The 22,967-nt window shown below is 40.4% G+C and overlaps 1 protein-coding gene across 3 annotated transcripts in view; it reads right to left on the bottom strand.

Annotated features, from left to right (window-relative positions):
* The window catches only part of GABRA4 (gamma-aminobutyric acid type A receptor subunit alpha4), a 109,904-nt gene that overhangs the window by 53,219 nt on the left and 33,718 nt on the right, over positions 1–22,967 (bottom strand). For 2 of the 3 annotated variants that reach the window (XM_075544980.1, XM_075544979.1), the window contains exons 4-8: positions 21,737–21,957; positions 21,116–21,198; positions 18,372–18,515; positions 16,669–16,821; positions 6,448–6,707 (exon numbers count right to left, since the gene is read on the bottom strand). In XM_075544980.1, coding sequence (XP_075401095.1) covers positions 6,448–6,707; positions 16,669–16,821; positions 18,372–18,515; positions 21,116–21,198; positions 21,737–21,957 — 861 coding nt within the window. The remainder of the gene's footprint in view (positions 1–6,447; positions 6,708–16,668; positions 16,822–18,371; positions 18,516–21,115; positions 21,199–21,736; positions 21,958–22,967) is intronic. The other variant, XM_075544981.1, reaches the window with a different exon arrangement.

Raw genomic sequence — 22,967 nt, 5'->3', positions numbered from 1 at the left:
ACTACTTGCTGATGAAGATCAAGGACTGCAGTCTTCAGTGTGGATGGCCACTGCATGAAAAGAAGATCAAACTCCTCATAGCTGGACCAAGAGCGTCAGGATAAAAGGAAGTTGTGAAGTTGTCGAGGATTTTGTCTTGCTTGGATCCACAGTAAATGCTCATGAAAGTTACAGTCAAAAGATTAGAAGACAAGGTGCACAGGTAGGTGCACAGGTAACTGGTGCACAAGGCCTCTTCAGAGTCCTGAAAAGCAAGGATATTATTTTGAGGACCAAGGTGTGCCTGTCCCAAACCATAATATTTTTATGCCCTCCTATGCCTCAACTGTGAAAGATGGACATTGAATAAGGAAGGCTGGAAAAGAACAGATGGATTTGAATTGTGATGATGGGGAAGAATATTGAAAGTACTGTGCACTGCTGAAAGGACAAACACATCTATCTTGAAAGAAATATGGCCAGAATGTACCTTAGAAGCTAAAATAATGAGACTTTGGGCATATTGTCAGGAAAGACCAGCCCCTGGAGAAGGACATCATGTTTGGTAAAGTAGAGGAGCAGCGTAAAGAGGAAGGCCTTCAAGGAGATGGATTGACTCTGTGGCTGCAACCCTTGACTCACTGGTAAGAACAACTGTGAGGATGGCACAGGAGTGGGCAGAGTTTTGTTCTGTTGTTCCATCCGTCGCTATGAGATGGAACTGATTTGATGGCAGTTGGCACTAACATCCAAACATCTTCCCATCCCCAGACACATGCACACATGTGCACAAAGACACACATTCTAACGTCTAGGTTTTAGATGTTGTTATTGTGAGGTGTTATTGAGATGGTTCCCACCTATAATGACACTATGTACAATGGAAAGAAATTGCCTGGTCCTGTGACAGCCTCACAATTGTTCTTAAGTTTGAACCCATTTTTTTTTGCAGCGACTATATCAATCCATCTCATTGAGAGCCTTTCTATTTTTCATTGTTCCTCCATTTTGCCAAACACGTTGTCCTTCTTGAGAGACCAGTCTTTACTGATACCCAAGTTCAAATTCAAACTGCAAGAGTGTACATCTCCACTGCATGAGACGTCTCACCATGCTTGCTTCTAAGGAGCACTCTGGCTGTGCTTTTTCAAAGACAGATAGGTTTTATTCTTTTTGCAGTCCATGGTACCCTCAATATTCTTTGCTAGCACCTCAATTCAACGTCATCAGTTCTTCTTCACACTCTCTTATTCAACGTCCAACTCTCACAGGCATATGTGTCTACTGAAAACACCCTGGCTTTGAGTCAGGTGCTCCTTGGTCCTCAGTGATAGCCTTGTCCTTCAACACTTTTAAAGGGATCGTGTGCAGCAGATTTACCAATACAACAAGTCATTTGATCTCGTAACTTCTGCTTCCATGAGAATTTAATTGTGGATCGAAGCAAGATAAAATCCTTGGCAATTTACCCAGTATAGGACGGAGTTTCCAAGAACAAGCTCTCGACTGCGAAACTTCTGGATTGAGGACTAGACATGGGATTTTCTAGTTGTACTCTTGAACGTATTTATCCACTGAGAATCTCAATTTCTTCATCTATAAAGTAGTCATTATATTCTGAGATTGAAGTAATTCATGTAAAGTATATTGCACAGGACTGGATAGAAGAGTTCAATAAGTGTTAGTGATTACCCTTACACGGCATTGAGTTTGCTTTTGCTTACTTTTTGTTCTCACAAGATACAGCTCGCTTCCATCCAGTCAGTTCAGACTCACTGTGATCCTATACCACAGGGTAGACCGTACCTGGTGGTTTTCTGAGGTTGTAACTCTTTACATGAACAGAGAGCCTCATCTGTCACCCAAAGAGCACCTGGTGGATTTAAACTACTGACTTGTGGTTTTTGCCCCACACATAATCTACTATGCCACCAGAACTTCTTGCAAACACTGGAGCATATATTTCTAAGTGACATAAAAAATCATTATATTAGTCGACCTTTCCCTTTTATTCATTTTTATTCTATAATTATTTGTTTTCTTAGACCACTCTTCTAAATCTCCTTGCTCTGTGAATCTCGGAGTAAGGAAGGGAGTTCACCTAATATACTGGAAGGACAAAATCCGAGGCAGTATCAAGGCAATGAAGGAACGGGATGAGACAGCTGCGTTCCCTTCTACAATGCCCAAAGAGATACCACACTGGCGATAGCTGCTCTGAGAGTCTGCCAAGCAGCCTTTCTCCTGGCCTCTTGAATATTATATAAACTATAAGCTTTCTAATTCCCAAAGAATAACCATGGTCCCTACAAGACCGCCAGCTATTAGCAGTCCATATGTCACCTGTGGTGAAAATTAATCAAGCCATTAGTGAGCTTACCCAAAAGGCTATTACGCTACCAAACATCCTGTCATCTTTGAAGGCATTTCCAAATGAAGACTTCCAGACACATTTTAAGCGGAGCCCTTATTACGGGAAATGGTAAATAAATAGCCACACAAGATGTGAACAAACAAATTTAATCTTTCTGATTATAATCTCTCCTATAATTCCAAGCCTTATATGAATCAAAGAATATGTCTTTGAAGTAATATCTATATTTTAAATACTGCCCATAAGTGCTCTTCCTTCTTCTTTCACTTCTTCTGTTTCTGTCTCTCTCAATCTTCATTTGTTCTCAATGCTGAGCTTACACTGAAGCCATCCAATGACAACTGCCACTCTGCAGCCAGCTGCACTCTGGCGAGGGTCTGAAGTCAAGAAGGATGGGTGGACCAACCCGGTAATCACTGTCTTTGGAACACAGCTCTCTTTCAACGGCTGGGGCTCTAACTCATCACATATGCCTACACACATATGCTAGAGGACATGAAGCGTATGATGCGTATTCTGACTAGATTTACCTGAAAGTCCTTTCAACCCTAAATGCTATGATTTTATGCACTGTACAAGCACACTTCATCTTTCTAACTGTGGTTATGCTATTTGCACACGGCATGTGGCCTTTGCTGACAAGCGGAATTACTGAATCAGAGTGGGTTTAGCCAATTGGATGTGTTCAACCAAATGACAGCAATTGCTGTAGTCAAGAGCCCTGTTTCTGGAAGCAAATGAAAGATTATCCATTTGATTTCCACCTTTGGAGTCTACAAAATGGTGTGTTCTGATTAACTGGTAGTTTCAAGTGTTGGTAATATTCCATTACAACACTAGTTCAAAGTGACAGGAGATAGATCATTTTGCAAAAAGGAAAAGAGTTAAATCAAACTGTTACACACACAAGAGAATGTCTGTCTCCAAATCTGAACTCTGTGGGCTAAGATATCCTTGGGATGTACATATATATATTTGGTTAGAAAAACAAAATTAACCACTCGCAAAAGCATACAAACATGATCCACAGCTTCCAATGGATATGAGGAAAGAAAGGGTGAGGAAAACATTAGCAATACAAGATATGCTGGGAGAATTAGTACTAAAGAATTAAAATCAGACCAAATAGAATTCAAGAGAAAAATTATGTTTAAAAAATTATTTGTATAATGAAATATATAACCCAATGTGAAAATGCAACAGCTGCATCTTTAGAAGTACTAAGTAGTTAAAATGCAACCAAACAAAACAACAAATTTGTGGGGAAATTTTCAGGTCATTTTTGGATTTCTGAAAATCAAGGAGGTAAGAGGTGACTTATGAAAACACTGAGCTATTATTATACATAAAATTGACTTAAATCAAATTTAACTCATTTCAAATGATCACCAAACATTTACAAGCCTTTAACAACGCTCCGGGCAAAGTATGGCTATCAGTGTCAAGTAGAATTTTACAAGGAACATTTTTCTGACCCCAACACAGCTGAATGCTAAACACTAAGGAAGTAAAAACTAATAATACAAAGCTAACTTGAGAATTTTAATATGTGCCACATAATTCATAGAACACAGAGAAGAGGGTAACATAGTTATAAAAGATTTAGCAAATAATCATGGTTATGTTGTTACAGATAAAAGTTATGAGTTCTGGCCAAAACTTTAGGCAACAGACATCTCTTTGCAATAAAGTGCTTTATTATTAAGTTTTAAAAAGTTAAAACCAACCAATAGCAATTACACTTAGGAAGCTAAAAAAAAGGATAATAAAATGTATTCCCAGGAAACATATAAGCCAAAAGTCAAATACTGAAAACTAGAAACAGTAAATTTACTCAATCACTCACCGCAAGATGCAATTCTTAGTGGACCAGTGAAATAAACCACTTTTACCAAGACTTCAGCAGACACTAAATCAAACCAAACTCTCGGTGATTCCAACTCTTAGTGACCTAACAGAACAGGGTAGAACTGTCCCTGTGGATTCCTGAGACTATCACTCTTTACAGAGGCAGAAAGCCCCGTGGTTCTCCCGCTGAGTGGCCTGTGGTTTTGAACTGCTGACCGTGCACTCAGCACCTCACTTCATAAGCGCATGGCCACCATGGCTCTTTCTGCACACCAAGCAAAGAAAATAGACTGAAAGGCATAGGGGACAATAATTCACCCATGGAAATGCTAAAGGGTAACCTCTGTATATTTTATCAAACAGAAGAAAGTCTGTTCTAATAATTTCAACATCTTGTGAAATGGATGCTCTTATAGAAAAATATAAGCTATTCAAATATACTTGGTGAAAAACAATCATTTTCTACCAACTCACAAGCTTTTCTTAGACAGCCTGCCTCCAGAGGACTGTGGGAGAAGGTTTGTGAGCATCCATTATAACTCGGACCAGGACCACAACCCAGAGCCGGGGACTCTGCTGACAAGGCTAACGCGAATCCCATCCCTGTCACCCGTCCGGAAGCGCCTGTCCCCTTTTAGTTCCTTCCCACTGCCATCACACTATCTCGATCAACAAAACATATATCTTGACACTTATTTTATTGCCCACCTCTTACACATATGTATACACACACACACACACAATTAAATGCAAGTTCCGCTCAGCAGAGATATTTGTCTTTGGGGGGGGGGGGCGGGGGGCAGCGATGAAGTTAGAGGGTTAGGAGTGGGAGGAGGGGAGGACATACTATTTATTATATTTTTCATTCCCAGCCATTAAACAAGGTCCGGAATAGAGTTAGCATTAACTCCCTGTTTGTTAAATCAATGAATATGGGAGGAAATCAGGGTTCATGTACAGAGAGGTTGATTATTTCTTACGCCTGTTTCTGGACATAGACACCAGGGGTCTGAGTTTGTCATTTATGGCAGCAGCAATTGGTTTTGTATAAGTGACCGCAGATCCCTCTGCTGACTCAAGAAAGAAGTGTAATGGATTGAGACTGAGAAAGAGATGGAGAGGGTGGAGGGGAAAACGATAAGGAGACAGGGAGAAAAACTAGAAACCCAGAGTGAGATGGAGAGAGACTCCCTGTTTACATTTCCCTTCCTGATATTTTTCCTACAGTTGGCATCTATGAAGAAAGAGGCAACGTTAACATTTTGTTCTTGTGTTTAAATCACAATATGCAAATGTACCACTGACGTGGTGAATGTAAAAGACCAAAGGAAAACTCCTCAGACATCTAGTCAATTCTAATCATAACAACCCCATAGGACAGGGTAGAAATGCCCCTGTGTGTGTCTGCCGGGATGGTGCAGTGGCTATGAGTTGAGCCGTGAGCTGAAAGGCGGGCAGTTCAAAACCACCAGTGACTATGTGGGAGAATGAGGAGGCTCCTGTAAACATTTAGTCTCTGAAATGCTACAACTTTGTTCTATAGGGTCACTAGGAGTCAGCACGGATTTGATAGCAGTGAGTTTGATATTTTTTAGTTTAACACTTTCTGGGAGTAGGGCTTTCCCCTGCAGAGAGGCTGGCGGTTTCCAACAGCGAAGGTCACAGCCAGCAGCCCAGCACGTAACCCACGCCACCACCAGGACTCCTGATGTCAACAACAGTTGCTCTGATCTAGCTTTCTGCTTCTTCATGGCTCTGTCTCTTTTTGCTGAGGATTTTCAGTCCCTGCATATCTTCTATGGGCCTTCCTGTTCATTTATTTAGTTAGTAATATAAGGACAGAGGCCTCACTTGATCCACAGGATAGGTTAAAATCAACATTTCCTTTGTCCAATGAATACTACTAACATGTCTTTCCAACTACTCAAAGGCTCCTATCATCTCCTTTTAAAACTAAACAGAATATTTTGCCCATTTGGGGTAAACACTTTTAATTCTGAAAGGCACTTTCAGAGCGCTAGCTCCATTTACACTTATCTCATTCAGTGCTATTTAATTGTTAAGCCATTAATTACACCTGAAGACACCAGGAATCTGAATGGACCCAACAACAATCAGGAACAGAAATAATTACAATTTTGAGGTTTAGATACATAATTTTAAAAATATTTTCTCAGAATCTGAAATGACTTATTCCCTTGAAAAAGAAGCTGAACTATTAAACTGATAGAGATTTAATCAAATACCTGCAGAGGGGCTTCTGGATGCTTTCCTCTCAGTGCTGGAAGAGCTGCAATTTCCTGGAGAGGTTTCGATGTCTTCCTTTTGGCCTTCTCCATTTGAATGTTGGTAAAATAGTTGACAGCAGCAAACTCAATGAGGGCCGAAAATACAAAAGCAAAGCAAACAGCTATGAACCAATCCATGGCAGTAGCATAGGACACTTTGGGCAAAGAATGTCTTGCACTGATGCTCAGTGTTGTCATGGTGAGGACAGTGGTTATTCCTTCAAAGCAAAGAGACAAAACATTCTATCATTATTTCTACATAAAAACCAACCAAAGAAACACAAGTTTACATGTTAGGAGTCAACACAGTTTGCAATGGTTCCAAAAGTAAAGAGGAAATCTTGGATGGGAGGATGCACATCCTCCTGGTTCAGAGACATTAGCACATGCTTTAGAGTGACAAACAGATGTGGTTTCAGAGACAAGATCTTCAAATGATTGGCTCTATGTGACTAGGACTAACCAGGGAAAACTCCTTGGATAGATATTCATTTGGAGTCTACTATTGGACATGCTGCAGAAAGTGTGCCAGGAACCTGTTACATGGTGGGTGGATATTAGTATCTGAGCCAACACACCAGAGGAACTCATTATATGCAGCAAGCAGAAGTGACTTCATTGAAGCCACGATTCTCCACGAGGAGTGGAAGGGTGGGAGCGTGGGATCTCTGGACTAAGCCTAGCCTATCTGCTACTGAGAAGGATTGCCTGAAGAAGAGCACTTATAGACCGTTATAATTCTTTAATTGAACATATATGTTTCTACCCAGAAGGATTTTGCTTTATATTAAACAGCAAATGTGTATTCCCAGAGAAACTGATGTCTAGAATGATTTGTCTTTAAAAGGACTGTAGATCTATCATCCATCAGTTTATGACTGGCAGGAAACTATTAGCAGTAAGGACAGCTATTCCTCTTCCATCAATAGGCTTCTGAAGCATAGTCTTCTCCGTCTAGAAGATTAGTCTTTATTGTTAGTAGGAAAATTCTACTGCCACTGGAACTACAGAGAAAGGAACTGCTTGAAAATGCTAATATTTGTTGTCCCTGCCTATCTAATTAGTATTCTCTCATTAAGTTTGGGTGTTCAATGGGGATTCACAGCATTCATTTGAACACCTTTAACATAATGTCTAGTAAGGTTCCTAAAACTGACACACCCAGGTGCTTAGGGAAGATGACGGTGATGGTGGCGATGATGGCAATATCGATGACAACATCTAAATTGTGATTCCAATCCAAGTCAGTCCCCAGCTGAAAAGCAAATAACATATTTTCAACGGTAGCAATGACTCCCATGCAATAATGAAGGAGGAAAAAACATTGCATTCCTCAAGCCCACGTCATGAACCATTGATTGAAAAGAGCCTCCTCAGGGGCAGGTATGGGCATTGTATTCCTCTTCAGGGTTTACCATAAGATTTCATATCGTTCTGGGCACATGGAAAATACACTGGAAAGATAATTATATATTTGTATATTTTTTTCCTTTCAGTTCCTCACAAACTCATTTTCTCTGAAATCTAGTCCCCTTTTGAAATTTCAGTGTTTTAGAACATGAAACTTTGGGGCAATTGGACAGTCCCTGAACTATAGATTTTAAAAAATCATTTAATCATTAAACATGAACTATAGAGTATAAGGAAGTAGAGGATTTGATTATATTCATTTAAAAATTCACTTAAAATGTGATTTACTATTTTTTTAAACTATAGTTCAAAATGTGCTTATCCAGTTAAGTATTATCCTAGTTCTCTAGTGGTGCTATGACAGACCTGCCACCAATGGATGAATTTCACAAACAATTTATCCTCTCAGTTCAGGAAACTAAAGTCCAAATTCAAACGCTGGCCCCAGGGTAAGGCTATCTTTCTGCCTGTTCTGGGAAATTGGCCTGTCTCTAACCAGCATCTGTAGGCCCAGTGTCTCTTACACATCTTCATGTGTCTTGGCTTCAATCTTCTCCTTGTTCTAGGAATTTAACGATGATCCCCCAGGTCAAAAGAAGGTCCCCTTTCTTGGTACCAGTAGGCCCCTCTCTCTTGATTTACTTCTCTCTCCTTTTATGTAGTGTTTTCTCTAGGTAAATCTGCTGCACAAGATCGCTTCAGAGCATTGGAAAGCAAGGATGTCTCTTTGAAGACTAAGGTGCGCCTGACCCAAGCCATGGGATTTTCAATTGCCTCATTGGCATTTGAAAGTTGGACATGACATAAAGAAAACTGAACAGGAATCAAAGCATTTGCATTGTGATGCTGCAGAAGGACATTGAAAGTGCCGTGGACTGCTCTAAAGTCACACATCTTTCTTGGGAGAAGTAAGGCCTGGGTGCTCCTTGGAGGCAAGACTTCACCATCCACACTTTGGACACGTCTTCAGGAGAGGCTAGTCCCTGGAGAAGGACATCATACTTGTTAAAGTGGAGAGACAGCAGAAAAGAGGAAGGTCCTGGAGAGATAGATTGACACAGTGCTTAACAATGGGCTCGGGGGCGGGAATGATTGAGAGGACGGCACAGCACTGTGTGGTGGGTGGTTCTATTCTGCTGTGCTTAGGGTCCCTAAGGATCGGAATGGACTCAAGGACACTGAACAACAACAACAAAAACAACCTATTGTATCTTGTAAAATAAAAGAAATTGTGGGCCACACCTTAAGAAAACTACCATTACTCGGGATTAGGGCGGCATTGAGATTAGGGATTTTGCATCTATTCCTTAATCCTATTATTGGTCTCTCAAACAGATCCCATCATTTGACGACATCACCACTGATACAGTTAAAGTTTATTGGCCAATAAACACATGCGGGGTTAATTGAAGGGCAGAGGGATAAATGACTCAGTGAACTTTGCCTTTCGAATTCTTGGATCTCGTGCTTTCTGATGGTTGGACCAGGGTGAAGCTGCCTTAGCAGTTCCCTTCTGTAGCTTGCAAGGCTCACTTCCTGCAAGACATCATCTAGGAGAAGCCATATGGACCTACCCCGATGCAGCTCTGGGTGCTGGAGCAGCTATGTGGAAACCTCTGCCAGCGCGGCGATGCTTACACATTCACTGATTCGGCTTTCCTTTTGCAGTCTGCATCATTGTGTCTGTTTTGTGAGATGGAGGAGGGCTTTGTGGATTGGTGTCAGACAGTGATGAAACTGTGTTCTTGGACTGTAAATTTTTATGAGAGTAGGAAGCCTCATCTTTCTCCCTATGAGTGGCTGGTGGTTTTGAACTGCTGGCTTTGTGGTTAACAACCCAACAATTAACCCACTGTGCCACTAGAAAGATGAGGCAGTCTATGCTCATAAACATTCACAATCTTAGAGACCCAAAAGGGCAGTTCTACTCTGCTCTGTGAATGGGAATTGACTCGGTGGCAGTGAGTTGAGGCTGATTAAAGATTATTAAGACCTATAAAATTTTGCAACAATGTTCTTAGATCTAGAAGAAATGCAATTTTTCTAATATTATAGAAATCATTTTAAAGCATTTGAAAATAAAATATGGATCACTGCCACTAGTTTTGACCGAGTAGATTCCGATTCACAATTACAGAGTAGAACTACATGTTCTACAGTATTTTCAACAGGTATGCCCTTTCAGAAAAGGCTTGCTTAGCCTTCAGTAAAGTTGGGCATTTTATATTCTCTTTAGTAGAGAAGGGAATGTAAAACTTGAACAGAACAACCTCTGGAGTACTCATTGAGTGCTTGACTGTTTGTGCCATCCAGAGGATTCCAAGTGTGAAAAGCACCATTTAAATGGGAATGCTAAGCCTCTAGGAAGCAGCTTTGTCAGAGGGATGAGGCTTACTGCTGGGAGGGGCAGGGCAGGAAAAGGAAGAGCTAGGGGGATTAGTCAAGTTTAGGGGAGCACAGGTGCAGGTCTGTTGGTGGATGGGAGGGAGGGCTGACCTCCAGGTGTGGGGAGAGGGGACTGAGGATGCTTTGGAGGACACTAGGTGGGGAGTGTTGTTGGTGGTATCTCAGAGGTGCAATGACACTGGGGGTCACCCTCTTGAAGTGGGGTTATTTACTTTTCTGTTTTGGGTAAATGAAACCCAGGCTTGATGGGCCTCTAGGGGCAGCAAATAGAACAAGGGTTTCTTGAGGAAGGAAGCAGAGGGGAGGGGGGATAAAAGGGAGACATTGTCAAGCAATCCAGGAAGAAAAAGTATGATTGGAGACTAACTTTGGAAGCAACCATACAATTCTGCTTGATGTGATTAAGCTATGGAATGATAGTCCATATGTATTAACTTCCAAGTAACAGCAATTTTTTTTAAAAAAGCTAAAAAAAAAAAAATCATAGATCCAGAAATGGATTTGGGGCTTATACTAAATGCTAGCTCCAACTTAGGAACAATTCGTTCTTACAATATCAACCTGCCTGATACTGACCTGGAAGGGAACACAAAAGATACAGGTGCTTTAACAAAAGGTGGTGAAGCATTTAGAGGGTGCCCGGCTTTCAGATAAAATAACACCTTGGGTTAAAGGCTTGTCTCCAAATAAGCAGCCATCTAAGTGAGATGTCGACTAAGATGTCAACATGGAAGAAGCACACCACCATCATTCACCAAAAGACCGAAATCAATATAATCCGAAGTCAAAGGAGGGATTAGTATCAAAGTTTATGTGAGAATCTGAAGTGCAGTTTGTGATGGATGACAGCGGGAGCCCAAGATTTATTTGTGGAACTAAGTTGGAAATAAGAACCCCCTTCCCCACTATCTAAAATTGAGGCATGGGAGGAAAGTGACTGCTAAACAGAGTGCTTGGGAGAGAGGCGTGTAGAAGACTAAAGGCACACATCAGACATGAACGGTTAAAACATTGTCAGTAGATGCCCCCTAGGTTGCAGGCTGGACCTGATCTCGTTTACAAATGTTCTGTGTTTTGGGTTTGTATTGTTTGGTTTTTGTTTTTGTTTGTTCGTATATAGGGTACATCTCAGAGGTGTTCATCCTCCTGGTGTCGTGTCCTATCTATGCTTTTCTGTTTCTCGGTATATGAAACCCAGGATTGATGAACTCTTAGGGACAGCAAGTAGCATAGAGGTTTCGAGGAAGGGGTGCAGTGGTGGTGGGGAGGAAACGGGAGAGGATAACAAGGAGCCCATGTAGAAAAAGAATGTGTGCAAACTGATTGCGGTGACAATTGTACAATTCTACTTTATGTGAATGATATATGTGTATTAAATCCAATTAATAAAAAAGACTCAGAAAAGTCTAAAAAAGCCATAATATGATCCTTGAAAAGGAAACCAAAACACAGGTACAAACAACTTAGCGCACCTCGTGTTGGTTTGACATGGACTGTTTTCATAATAGAAAGCTTAACCTGAGCACCAGACGCCCTGACCTTCATCGTTTATTACACTAGGAAAACATTTCCTTAGTAACTCCATGTAAGCAGAAAAGCATTGTCATCATCGAGTCCAGAATCCAAAAATTATGTTCCGATGAAAACAGTGCAGGATATAAAGAGGAGTAAGAGACCAGGTTCACCGAGCCATCACCCACGTTCCAGGAAGTCCCTGGATATGGGCTACTCTCCATGCGTCCTTCATTGCTTTGCACCAGCTCGAATTTAAAGTCTGTAGAAAAGCCTTCCAGATATTATGGCTCCAGACAGCATGATGATGGTTGGAAAAACAGGAAAGTAGCTGGCATAAACAGCTGAGTGTGTGAACTCTGCCATCTTTTCTAAATATTGGAAAGCTCTCCTTGCTTTCTATTTAAACTTGAAGAAAATCACTAGCCTGATGGGGTAGGATCTTCATACATGGATTTCGGTAGAGTAGTCTGATGAGATGTACACCAACGGAACACCAAGTAGATGCCAAAAACTTGAGGCTAAGTAAGAATTCAGGCTTTCTCTATTTCTAGGAAGGCAGGACATCTGTTACAAATTCATAAATAGCTCTACTCTAAAACATTTCAATAACCATGAATCTTTTCCTTGTTTAAATATTAATCACAGTCGCTACATTTAGAAAGCTGAATATGTAGTCCACTGGCTGGCCAGGATCTGAAGAGAATGTGTAAGAATAGGCTAAGACTGTACACAAGAGTGAAATGTTGGCTGACCTATCGCGGAAAATGAAATAGCAATGACTTAGATCTGCCAGCTGGCATTTACTCACACTTAATGTTTTGCTTACTATAGTAATTAGGAGGCTTAAAGGCATATAGCTTCGGAAACAGAGGCCTTGAGAGAGCATTTAACCTACTCTTCGCTTTTCCTATGTTGTACATTAGTGATAACTCTTACCTAGCAAAATTCTCTCCTTAGAAGTGAAGAACTGAAAGCTAATGAGTGACGGGGAAAAAAAACCGACCAGAATTTAGTTTCATTTAAATTCCCTATGAAATAGATTGCTAGTACCCCCAATATATTAAAATTAAGGCAGCTCCTTCCTAGAGCTTCGAGTGTTTTCCAAGTACAGATGACCTCAAAAATTTCGTTACGACGAGGCCGACTTTCCTTGGTCAATCAAAGCCAATATTCTGGCTAAAGAGCATAAGACCAGGGAAGATGCCGTATCCAAATAGCAAAAGGTGTCCATCAAGTATCTTCCGCTCACATCCATACACTTGTACTTAGCAACTCTCAAATAGCCCACACGCCCCCATCCTCACGACCCCTGTGGGCACAGACGGGCAGAGTAGAGACGGTGCAGACCTCAAAGTCGGAGGTTGTCTCAGATCCATCACTAATAAGCATGAGACCGCTTACAAGTTTCTTTAGGATTTTGAGTCATTTTCTTTATCTATAGGAATGAAGAATGTCTAACTCAATGTGTTACCGCGGAAAGTAAGAGCGGGCCTAGTAAATTATGGCAAGTCTGTTTATTTTTGTATTGTATTACAAGTATTGCTAGTAGAGGGTACCAGAAAGATGTTTAGGAAGTCATTTGAACAAAACTAGGGAACAGCGAGTGACTTAAAATCAAGGGTGGACGCCGGCCTGCAGAACGCAGCGGCTCCAGCCCCAGGCAAACCTAAGAGTGACTGTGAGGCTGGTGCGGGAGCAGGCAGTGCTTCGTAGTGTTGTGCACAGTGTCACTGTGAGTTGGAACCAACTCGTCGGTCCCAAGCAGCAATGCACCAGTATTAGTACTACCTGCTGCCATCTTGGGGACCCCGGCTCGCGGTGACTCCGTGTGTGTCAAAGTAGGTCTCTGCTCCACAAGGCTTTCAATAATGGAGTTTTCAGAACTAGATGCTCCGTTCTTTCTTCTGAGAAGCCTCTGAAGGGACTGGAGCCTCCACCCTATTGGTTAGCAGCGGAGTGCATTAACCACTCACACTTCCCAGTCCTACTCCTTCATTACTCAATGCTACTGAATTTATTTTATTTTACTTGGATATGAAATGGAGGGGGCCAGGGCAGTTGTGATTAGAGCTACGACTCACCATACCATTAGAATTCATTACGTGAGGGACAATCATTCCTATTATTTGGATAGTGGCGGCCATTTGGGAAAGCAATCAGGAATACATTTTGAAGTTGCTAATAAAAACCATAAAACACACGAGACATTCACATTATAAGACCAAGCAGTGATTCTCAAATGGGATCATCTTTGTGGAATGCCGTGATAGCAAATAACACTTAAGTAGTATTTATTATGTGAGAGGCATTGCCTTAAGTGTCTAATCCAAATTAACCAATTTAATCCTCATAACCACGAGATAGTAGTACCACTATTCATTCTGTTTTCACAAATGAAAAAACGGAAGCAGAAGTAGCTCATTGTAGGTCAAACCTTGTAAGAGGTGATCCCTGGAAGGGGGGGAGTGAGGGGGGCAGGGTTAGAACCTGAGCTAGCTGGCTCCAGAATTGGCACTTAATCAGAGATGGGTTACAATTTGCTATCCTGGACAGTGTTCAGGACTATATCTATCAGAAGGATGATAATAGGAATACAAGAGAACTTTTTAAAGTATAAGCCTAATAGAAGAAATTAATAATAATTTATGAATTATGAAGAGTTCATGAGGGAGGGGGAAATGAGGAGTTGATATTAAAGGTTCAAGTAGAAAGCAAATGTTTTGAGAATGATGATGGCAACAAATGTACAAATGTGCTTGACACAATGGATGGATGGATGGATTGTGATGAGTTGTACGAGCCCCCAATAAAACGATTTAGAAAATAAAAAAAAGCCTAATAGAAACATAAATGGTTTTCTATGGTTCATGATAATGTTTTCTAAAACACTGCTATTATTTGTTGTACGGATAGTTAAGGAACCTTGATTTGATGTCGGTCCTCCACGCCCCCCTCCCCACTGACCCCAGTCAACTCACACTTAATATGTAGGAAAGACCTAAGGAATAGTGTAATCATTAAATTAGGTACCTGCGAAGCGAGGTTTCAGGGCTGTGTCTGGTAGTCAACATTAAAAAGACATATATGTCTGTTCTTAAAAATAAGAAACAAAGCATTAGCATAAATCTCCCTCTTGTGTGAGAAGTATGGGAGAAGGTAAGCCATGCCTAGAAAGTGCCCCATGGACCTTTTCACAAGTACTGATATGTAGGACACTCAGCATCTCTTCAAATTCTCTCTAGTCTCTGAAGCAGGGGCCCTGCTGCCACAGCGGTCCAGCACTCACTCGACTGCTAACACAAGGTCAGTCCTTTAACCTCACCAGCGGGTTCCTGAAAGAAGCAGCCTGCCATCTGCTCCTATAAAGAGTACAGCGTCACACTCAACTCCAAACTCACTGCCACCAAGTTGATTCCAACTCCAAGTGACCCCATAGCATGTAGTAGCACTGTCCCCAGGGGTCTTCAAGGTCACACAGAAAAAGGTGAGGCAATCTGCTTCTGTGAAGGTTACAGCCTCCGAAGCATTCGGAAAACAGTTCTACTCTGTCCTCTGGGGTCACTTTGAATTGCATTTTACTCAATAGCACACCAAGTCTATGATGCAGAGATTGAGCATCACAGTTTTATCAATGGAACAAAATAGACTGAGGTTTTAATACAAGCTTAGATTTGTTATACCTGATTCAGTATTTTTGATAGCTAAACTTTCCTAAACATTAGCAATGTACAGTTGTTCTTTGATTTCATCTTCACAAAGCAATACAATGGATGGTACTATTATAGTTTCTTACCACTTTACTAAGAATGACATCCTGCTTCCAACACTGAGCCTTCTTTGAGAGTTTTCACAGTGTGATTTGCATACCTTCTTGGGGCAGAGAGGGCTTCATGGAAGAAGTAGCCCCATACCCAGCTCTATTATGGGCACTAAGACACCACTGCATATGATTCGTTACTAACAGAGTGGGGAAGTAGGATTAGAAACACCAGAATTTGGGGAAAGTGTCCACTACCCCTTGTCCCTTCTCATCAGCATCACTTCAGTGGTGGTGTGGTAAGAAGCAGCATCGTAAGTCTTTGATCCAACTAAATAAAGAAACCAAGCCAGCAGTTCCCACCATTAGCCTTCTTAATCCACCACTGAACACTTTTGCCCCCATGATGACCTGAGGAGAGAATTCTGATATTAAATATGGTAACTCATTGCCCTATTGAAAAGTGCAATTGACATGGAAGATTTATAACCATTTAAAAAGTTTAGAACTCATGCGTTCCAGACTTCATATGGTTTAAAACACAATATGCAGGATGCCACTAAAAATAAAAAAGTATCTAGCATGTAGCACAAATAAACTAAGTCTACAATGCCATCCAATTCAATGCATTAAATCATTTGCATAAGTTCCTCTTTATTAAAAGCCAAATTATTCTGAGGCTTTCAGATTCATCCAGCCATGACTTTTATTTGTTTTATTTTAAGCTCCCAGTGCATTCCATTTTAACACCTAGCTATAATTTTAATTCAATTACACAGTATTAAGATAGGAGAACAAGAATATCACAAAAAGTGAAATTATCTCCAGAGTCACACCTTGTCCTCCTATGTCTGCTTGTCAACAGATTTGAAGGGGCCTCAAGAGAACGGGATGAACTCCCCATTTACTCTCAGACCTCATTACTTTGCAGCCACTAGACCAAAATGAAAGCTTCCATGATTCTGCGTGCAGGGTAGCCTGATAGATGACGACTTGAGGCTTTCTTAGAAACAAATTCTAAGAACAGTTGCCATGAATCATGATCAACATGGAATGTGGATGAAAACACCCCAGAAATGAATTGCAATTACCAAATACAGTCCTCGCTGGAACTGATTCCTTGTTTATCCAGAAGGAAACTTGAGAAAGAATCACTGTCATAATGCATGGAATGTACGTCTGAATCATAAAATAACCCATCTTCCGTCTGAGGTGGAAATATACCGTCATAACAATATATTCACCTACAAATAAAACACGAGGAAAATGTGTTATGGGCTCTGCAGGCAAACTTTCAAGAGCATCGTAATCATATATTACAGACTGAAAATCAGTATTCAGGGCAAGGAAATTATCTTTGGTACATAACAACTCAACACTGAGGAATGTGTAGTTTCCTAACTAGGAGGGAATGATATTGAACATCATTTGACCAAAAAACACTTTCTATGTAGTAACTTAGGCATTTAATAAACTGGGCTATCACTTAAAGAAATTCTTGTAATATTTTTTGTTTTCAAGTTCCATATTGCTGAAGCAATTAGCCTTCATTTATTTTTAACCATTTCTTGAGAGTAGATTTTAACCTTGAACCCAAGGAAGGATGTTATATATTTCTTTATGTGATACATGTCTGCTTATATTTTCCTCATCTATATAGACATTTAGAAATGTAACTCTTCTCCAAAGCCAACTCTCTCCTTAAGTCAGTGTGCACGTCAGTAGAACACATGCACACTAGCTTAAGGAGAGACTTGGCTTCAAAGATTTTTATTAGCATTTGAGCCAGATACATAAAATAAACTAAGGTGTGAAACAAACTATTAGAATTCTGGTTGAGAATAAATGTTTAAAGTTACATCCAAAGAGGACATATCAAGAAAGTTATTTAAGAAGGCATGATCATGTTCATGAGGAGCCGTAGAGGCATGGTGGTTATGCATTGGGCAGTACTATCCTGTGACTCGATAGCACTGAGAATGGTTTAGTTTGGGGTTAAACTTAATATGAGTACCAGGAGAGAAGAATAAACTACTATTATCAGTTTGCTCGATAGTAGTGAGTTTGGTTTGGGGAATTGAATCTTATTCAGACTGAAAGCAAGAATAGGTGATTTCAATCCTCCCAGGTCTGTTTTAAATCCATTTGAAATTTAAAGCATGAATGTCATTAATTAAAAAAATAGTTTTTCCCAGTTATATGTGCATATAATGGCTATACTGAGAACAAGCAATGCTTAACATTAATTAGCATTAACCATGATATAAAACTGTTTCTTTCCATTCACATCTCATTTACAAAAACAGAACAAGAAATCTCAAAAATAATTATCCATCACTCTGTGACAATTTTAAGGCATATCTTGATATATTTTATAATTAGCCTTTAGATTTTTTGCCTTTGCTCTTAAAAAATCCAGACAAGAACTATGAAATTAGGCAAGATTAAAAAAAAACTCTGAGGAAGCACACACACACACACACACACACAATTCAAAGATTAAAAAATAAACAACAAAAAACCAGTAGTGGAACTTCCTCCATCTTCATTTTTTTTTGTTCAAACTGTTTTAATATATTTGATTACTGACTTTTGTTCCTGCATAAGAAGAACAACTCACATTTCATTTTGAACTAAAATAAGATTATAATTATAAATAAATCTTGAATTGCGATGTATGCATCAACTCTATTTCTGAACATTTCTTGCGATTTCCCTGAAAACACTGGATATTTCAATGACAAAGTAGGATGAAGCTCTGTCAATAACATCAAGTAGGGGTTAAGCATCTCACCCGTAATTGATTTGATAGTTTCACTGGATACTGTTTGTCCTATCAAGTCATACTGAACCAAGCTGGAAGACTCCTTTGGAACTTCGACTGACTTCTCAGGCCCTTTTGTCCAGGTGTAGATCATCTCACTCTTTGGATATGCATCTGCAAGAGAGCACACAATAAGGTAATGTAGCCGCTCCCTTTTCATCAACATTTGAGAGTAGTCAACATGCTCACGAGAAGATGGGGTCCATGAAAACAATGATCATTGTGGTTTATGCAAACATGTTTTAGAAAATTCTGCCATGAAATAAATAGTCTCGCAGCTTGGAAATGTTCCTTTTTTATACCCAAGGATGGAAGGAGGGAAGACTACCAGCAAAGCAGCTAAAAGACTATCTATGTCTGCCTCCACCTGGAATCACCTTCAAACTAGTAGGGCATGGTGTTGAGAACCAGAACTACAACCCTTCCAAAAATACAGTCCAACTGCTACTTTTTTCCCATTCTAACGCAGTTCCAGGATCTGACCAATGATTTCTTCCATCCTAACGCAGCTCCACCATTTGGAACGCTACCAGATGCCGCCTGTGATAATCCAACAAACACGAAAACAAATCCTAGTGTTGGGAGAGCTCTCCAGAGGCCACCTCTCCCAGACGGTGCCTCTGGGCAGTGCCATGCTGTTTGGGAACCATTCAGCAGTGACAACTGGCTCTATGGTGTGTAAAGCCCTCCAGGGAATATAATCACGCAACCAGTTCCACTACCTTTAAACTCTTACAATCTTACAATCGGGACATTTCCCTTCCATCTTCAACAAATCCCTCCCGGCGGCAATTTAAGCCCATTTTCTATTATTCGCTCTTCAGTGGAAATGGAGACCAGCTGCTTGCCTCCCAAGTCTACCCAGAATAGATAGCTTGGCTCACACACAAATCAGTTCGAAATAACCAAAATGAACTGTGTGCCACCTCCTGCAAACTTTCCTAAAATGACTTAAGCACAGGGGGTCCTAGCGGACTTGTTTTATTCTACAAAAAGAGTCGACAGCTAGGAAGGCTTTCTTTTCAAGTGATCTTGCAGAAAAAATGAAAGAAACAAAAACCGTGAAGCTAGTGTTATTCAGCGATCCACAGTCCTGCGCAGTGTTTACCTGCAGAACTACACGAGGCAACTTCAGCATGCATTTCAAGTCACCACATGCCTGATCTTTTAAATCAGGTATCTCTCTCTTGACTAGAGTAGCCCTTTGCTTCTCCTGTTTGTTTGCTTATTTGTCTGGTTTTTTGTTTATTCCTCATTGCTCTGAATTGTAAACATAGCTAAATGGTGGGTTTCTCTTTCCAGAATAATTGGAATCCTTATATGCTGAGTACTATGTCCCCCTTTAAAGATTCCCAGTCCCCAAACATCAGCTTCCAAGGTGTGCTTTCTTTATTTCCTACGAATCCCCATTAAGCAACTACTGCGCTCTCACCCCACGATGAAGAACACAACATGGGAACATTGGATGGGGATGGGTGTGGGGCCAAATTCCTCTAGAGGAGGCTGCCTGGGGTAAAGCTAACTTTATTACACCAGAAATGGATTTTAATGAATTCCTAATGAACATCCTTTTGTCTGTGGGTCTTTCTGTTTTTAACTGCTCTCATAAATCACTTGTCATCAAGCAATGAATCATAGCTTCTAGTAAGCCCACTGACTAGAGGGCTAGAAGGGTTCGGAAAAGAACGATGACTGCCGATTCTCATGAAGTTAAGCAATGAGCAACAACGACAGCAGGCCGCAGTTTCAAAATCAGTGCAACTGGGAGTCTGAAGCAATAGTAAAAGCCACACTCTGTTCTCGGTAAAGTCTGATTGCAGTGCATTGAACGTCTGAGGCAGACATCAGAAGAGGCAATCACATTTTGCTGCCCTTTCAGAGGAAGGACCTGGGGTGGGGATGGGGGCTGGGGAGGTGTGCTGGTACCATGTTGTACCATCCATCCATTTCATCTTTTTGCCTTCCTCTCCAAAAAATATCCTAAATCCATCTATTTCATGTCATTTCCTCCACTATCATCCGCTTCTAAGTTACCATCTTCTCTTCCTAAAATAGTGCAACAGTCTCCACACTCGTCTCTGTATAATCCACTCTCCATTGAAAAGGCTGGAGTGATTCTGAAACATGCCAATCAAAGTACGCCACACGCCCCTTGTAAGCCTTCCAATGGCTTCCTATAGCACGAGAATAAAGCCCCAACCCCCTGACACACTCTCTAAGGCACCATATGATCTGGCCTGGCCCACAACTCCGCGATTTCCATGCTCCAGACCTTGTATACTAAAATGCTGCTTATGTTATTTATACCAATCTAGGTCATGTCAGCAAACCCTCAGCCTCCTTTGGCCTTTTTCAAGCCTATCATAGGTGTCTCTGCTTACAAGAGAAACAGTCATAAAACACAAAAAAAATCCATAATGTATGTTACAGCAAGCACTAGCACATCGTTTAGAGGTCCCTAAATTTTACTGCTGACCACCAATCTATTCATTACTGTGAATCCATCGATATAATAGGCGTAAAGAGGATTCACTTTGGGGGAGAAAGGCTCTGTTCTTACATCCATATCTTAAAATATTAGTCAACAATCAATCTTCTAACATTCAAACCATGGATAGTAGTTGTCAATTGATAATGATAAATTACTGACATATATGAATATAAGTGCGTATGAACTGGTCATAAATTCTGAAAGTATTTTTATTTTAACTCACAACTCCCAAATTTCAAAGGACATGCATGGCCATCCATGGGGAAATCCACCAGCTTCATTGGACACTCTGCGCTGATGGTGAGTCTACGACGAAAGAAGTCAGTAACACAAAATTAGTCTTCTTTCTTTCTTTCTACACATTTGAAATGAACTTGTATATCACTGAAGACAATCACTAAAGACTCCAAGTCCAATTCAGTGTTATTTTCTTCTTTTTTTAGCCACTTAGACCAATATTTAGGTCCCAGGTGGTAAGGAATCTGGAGGGCTGTTTCTTTCTTTCTTTCTTTCTGTCTGTCTGTCTTCCTTTCTTTTAAGGCTGTGAGCTTTCCATGTTTTTAAAGAAGCATGTTCTATGTAGTTACACAGCCCATTTCAACAAATAAAACAATAATATCCTACTTAAACCTCCTAAATGTGGTTCTCTTTCTTTTCTTCCCTGCCCCCCCTCCTTTGTCCTCCCTCTATAATTTCCTGCCCCCCCCCCCTTCCCACACTGCTGTTCCACTCCTGGCCTGGCCTCCTCCTCAGAGGCTTCAAAGTCTTATCTTTTCATGCAGCCTTTTGTAAAAAAGAGTTCTATAGATCCTTTAAAATGGAAAGAAAAGAAGAAAATGATTACCTCATTGTGTATAAAATAGTGCCATTCCTCATAATTCTGAAAAGCTTATTGGGAGCTGTCATATTATGTGAGACAGATTTCTTTCCATTCCTGAAGAAAGTATCAGGGGTCCATACTTTTGTTACCATCATATTGTTCAATCTCAAAATCTCAATGGGACCGTCATATTTCAGTCTTTTGTCAATCCATGTCTGTCTGAAGAAGACATCCATCGTGTATTCCTAGGAAGAGAGTTGGGAGTGGACTCAAAACACAGGTGACGTCACATCAATGTGCACAGAAAACCCATTACACTTTGCCTTCCTCTCCAGTCATTAATAGACTCCCTCAAATAAAAATAAAATTAATAGGGCATGAATTATTTTAAATCAATAGAGAAGCAAGATTCTCAGCAATTAAAGCATATTATGTCCGTCTTGATACCATAATCTACTACATTTTCCAGATAAATAAATTATCTTACATATCAGTCATTCAAGAATAATTACTATGATTTAATAAAATCACCAACAGCCAGTAATTATAGTTGTACTTTAATTTAGATTAGGTAGCGAGTTATAGCAAAATGAGTTAATGTGCAACAAGTATTATTGCATAATTAATCATAAAAGAGAAGGCATTTCTTTAAGACAAAATATAATCTATAAAAGACCAAAGGTTGTTGTTCACAAACTTCTCATATTAAATTTAGTCAAATAACCCAAGGATTTAAGTCACTAGAAGTTTAGAGTCAAAGGAAAATAAAACTGCCTATTTGTCATTTAAACTAAATATATTTAGAATAAGAAGGCAGAATTGAGTGAATAAATTCATGCTGACCTATTGGTTGGTATTCTAAGCTCAGTGAGCATCAAAAAAATGGAAGGCGCAAGAGACAGCGAAAGAGAGGGAGTCTGAAACTGGGTGAACATGCAGTGTTCACACACAAGTCTCCTGATGTTCGTTGGGCACTGTGGAGTTAGCTCTGACTCGGGCCGACCCTGTGTACAGCACAACAACACGTCGTGTGGTCCTAAGCCCTCCTCACAACGATTCTTGTCTGGGAAGAAGGACTGGATGGTCCACTTGAGAAGAACCCGCTCCTGAAAACTCTACGTGTAGCATCGGAACAAGTCTCCTAGAATTTAACGTCACACCCAAACCAATTAAAGTCTCTCATTTCCTCTACCGCATGGATTTCTCAAGAAAAACGAAAACAAACAAACAAAACCCATACTCACAATTGTGCCTT

This window comes from Tenrec ecaudatus, chromosome 3 (genome assembly GCF_050624435.1).
Source record: "Tenrec ecaudatus isolate mTenEca1 chromosome 3, mTenEca1.hap1, whole genome shotgun sequence".
In the NCBI taxonomy this organism is placed as follows: domain Eukaryota; kingdom Metazoa; phylum Chordata; class Mammalia; order Afrosoricida; family Tenrecidae; genus Tenrec; species Tenrec ecaudatus.
The sequence above is the reverse complement of the archived record's forward strand: the minus strand, read 5'-3'. Positions and strand labels throughout refer to the sequence as shown.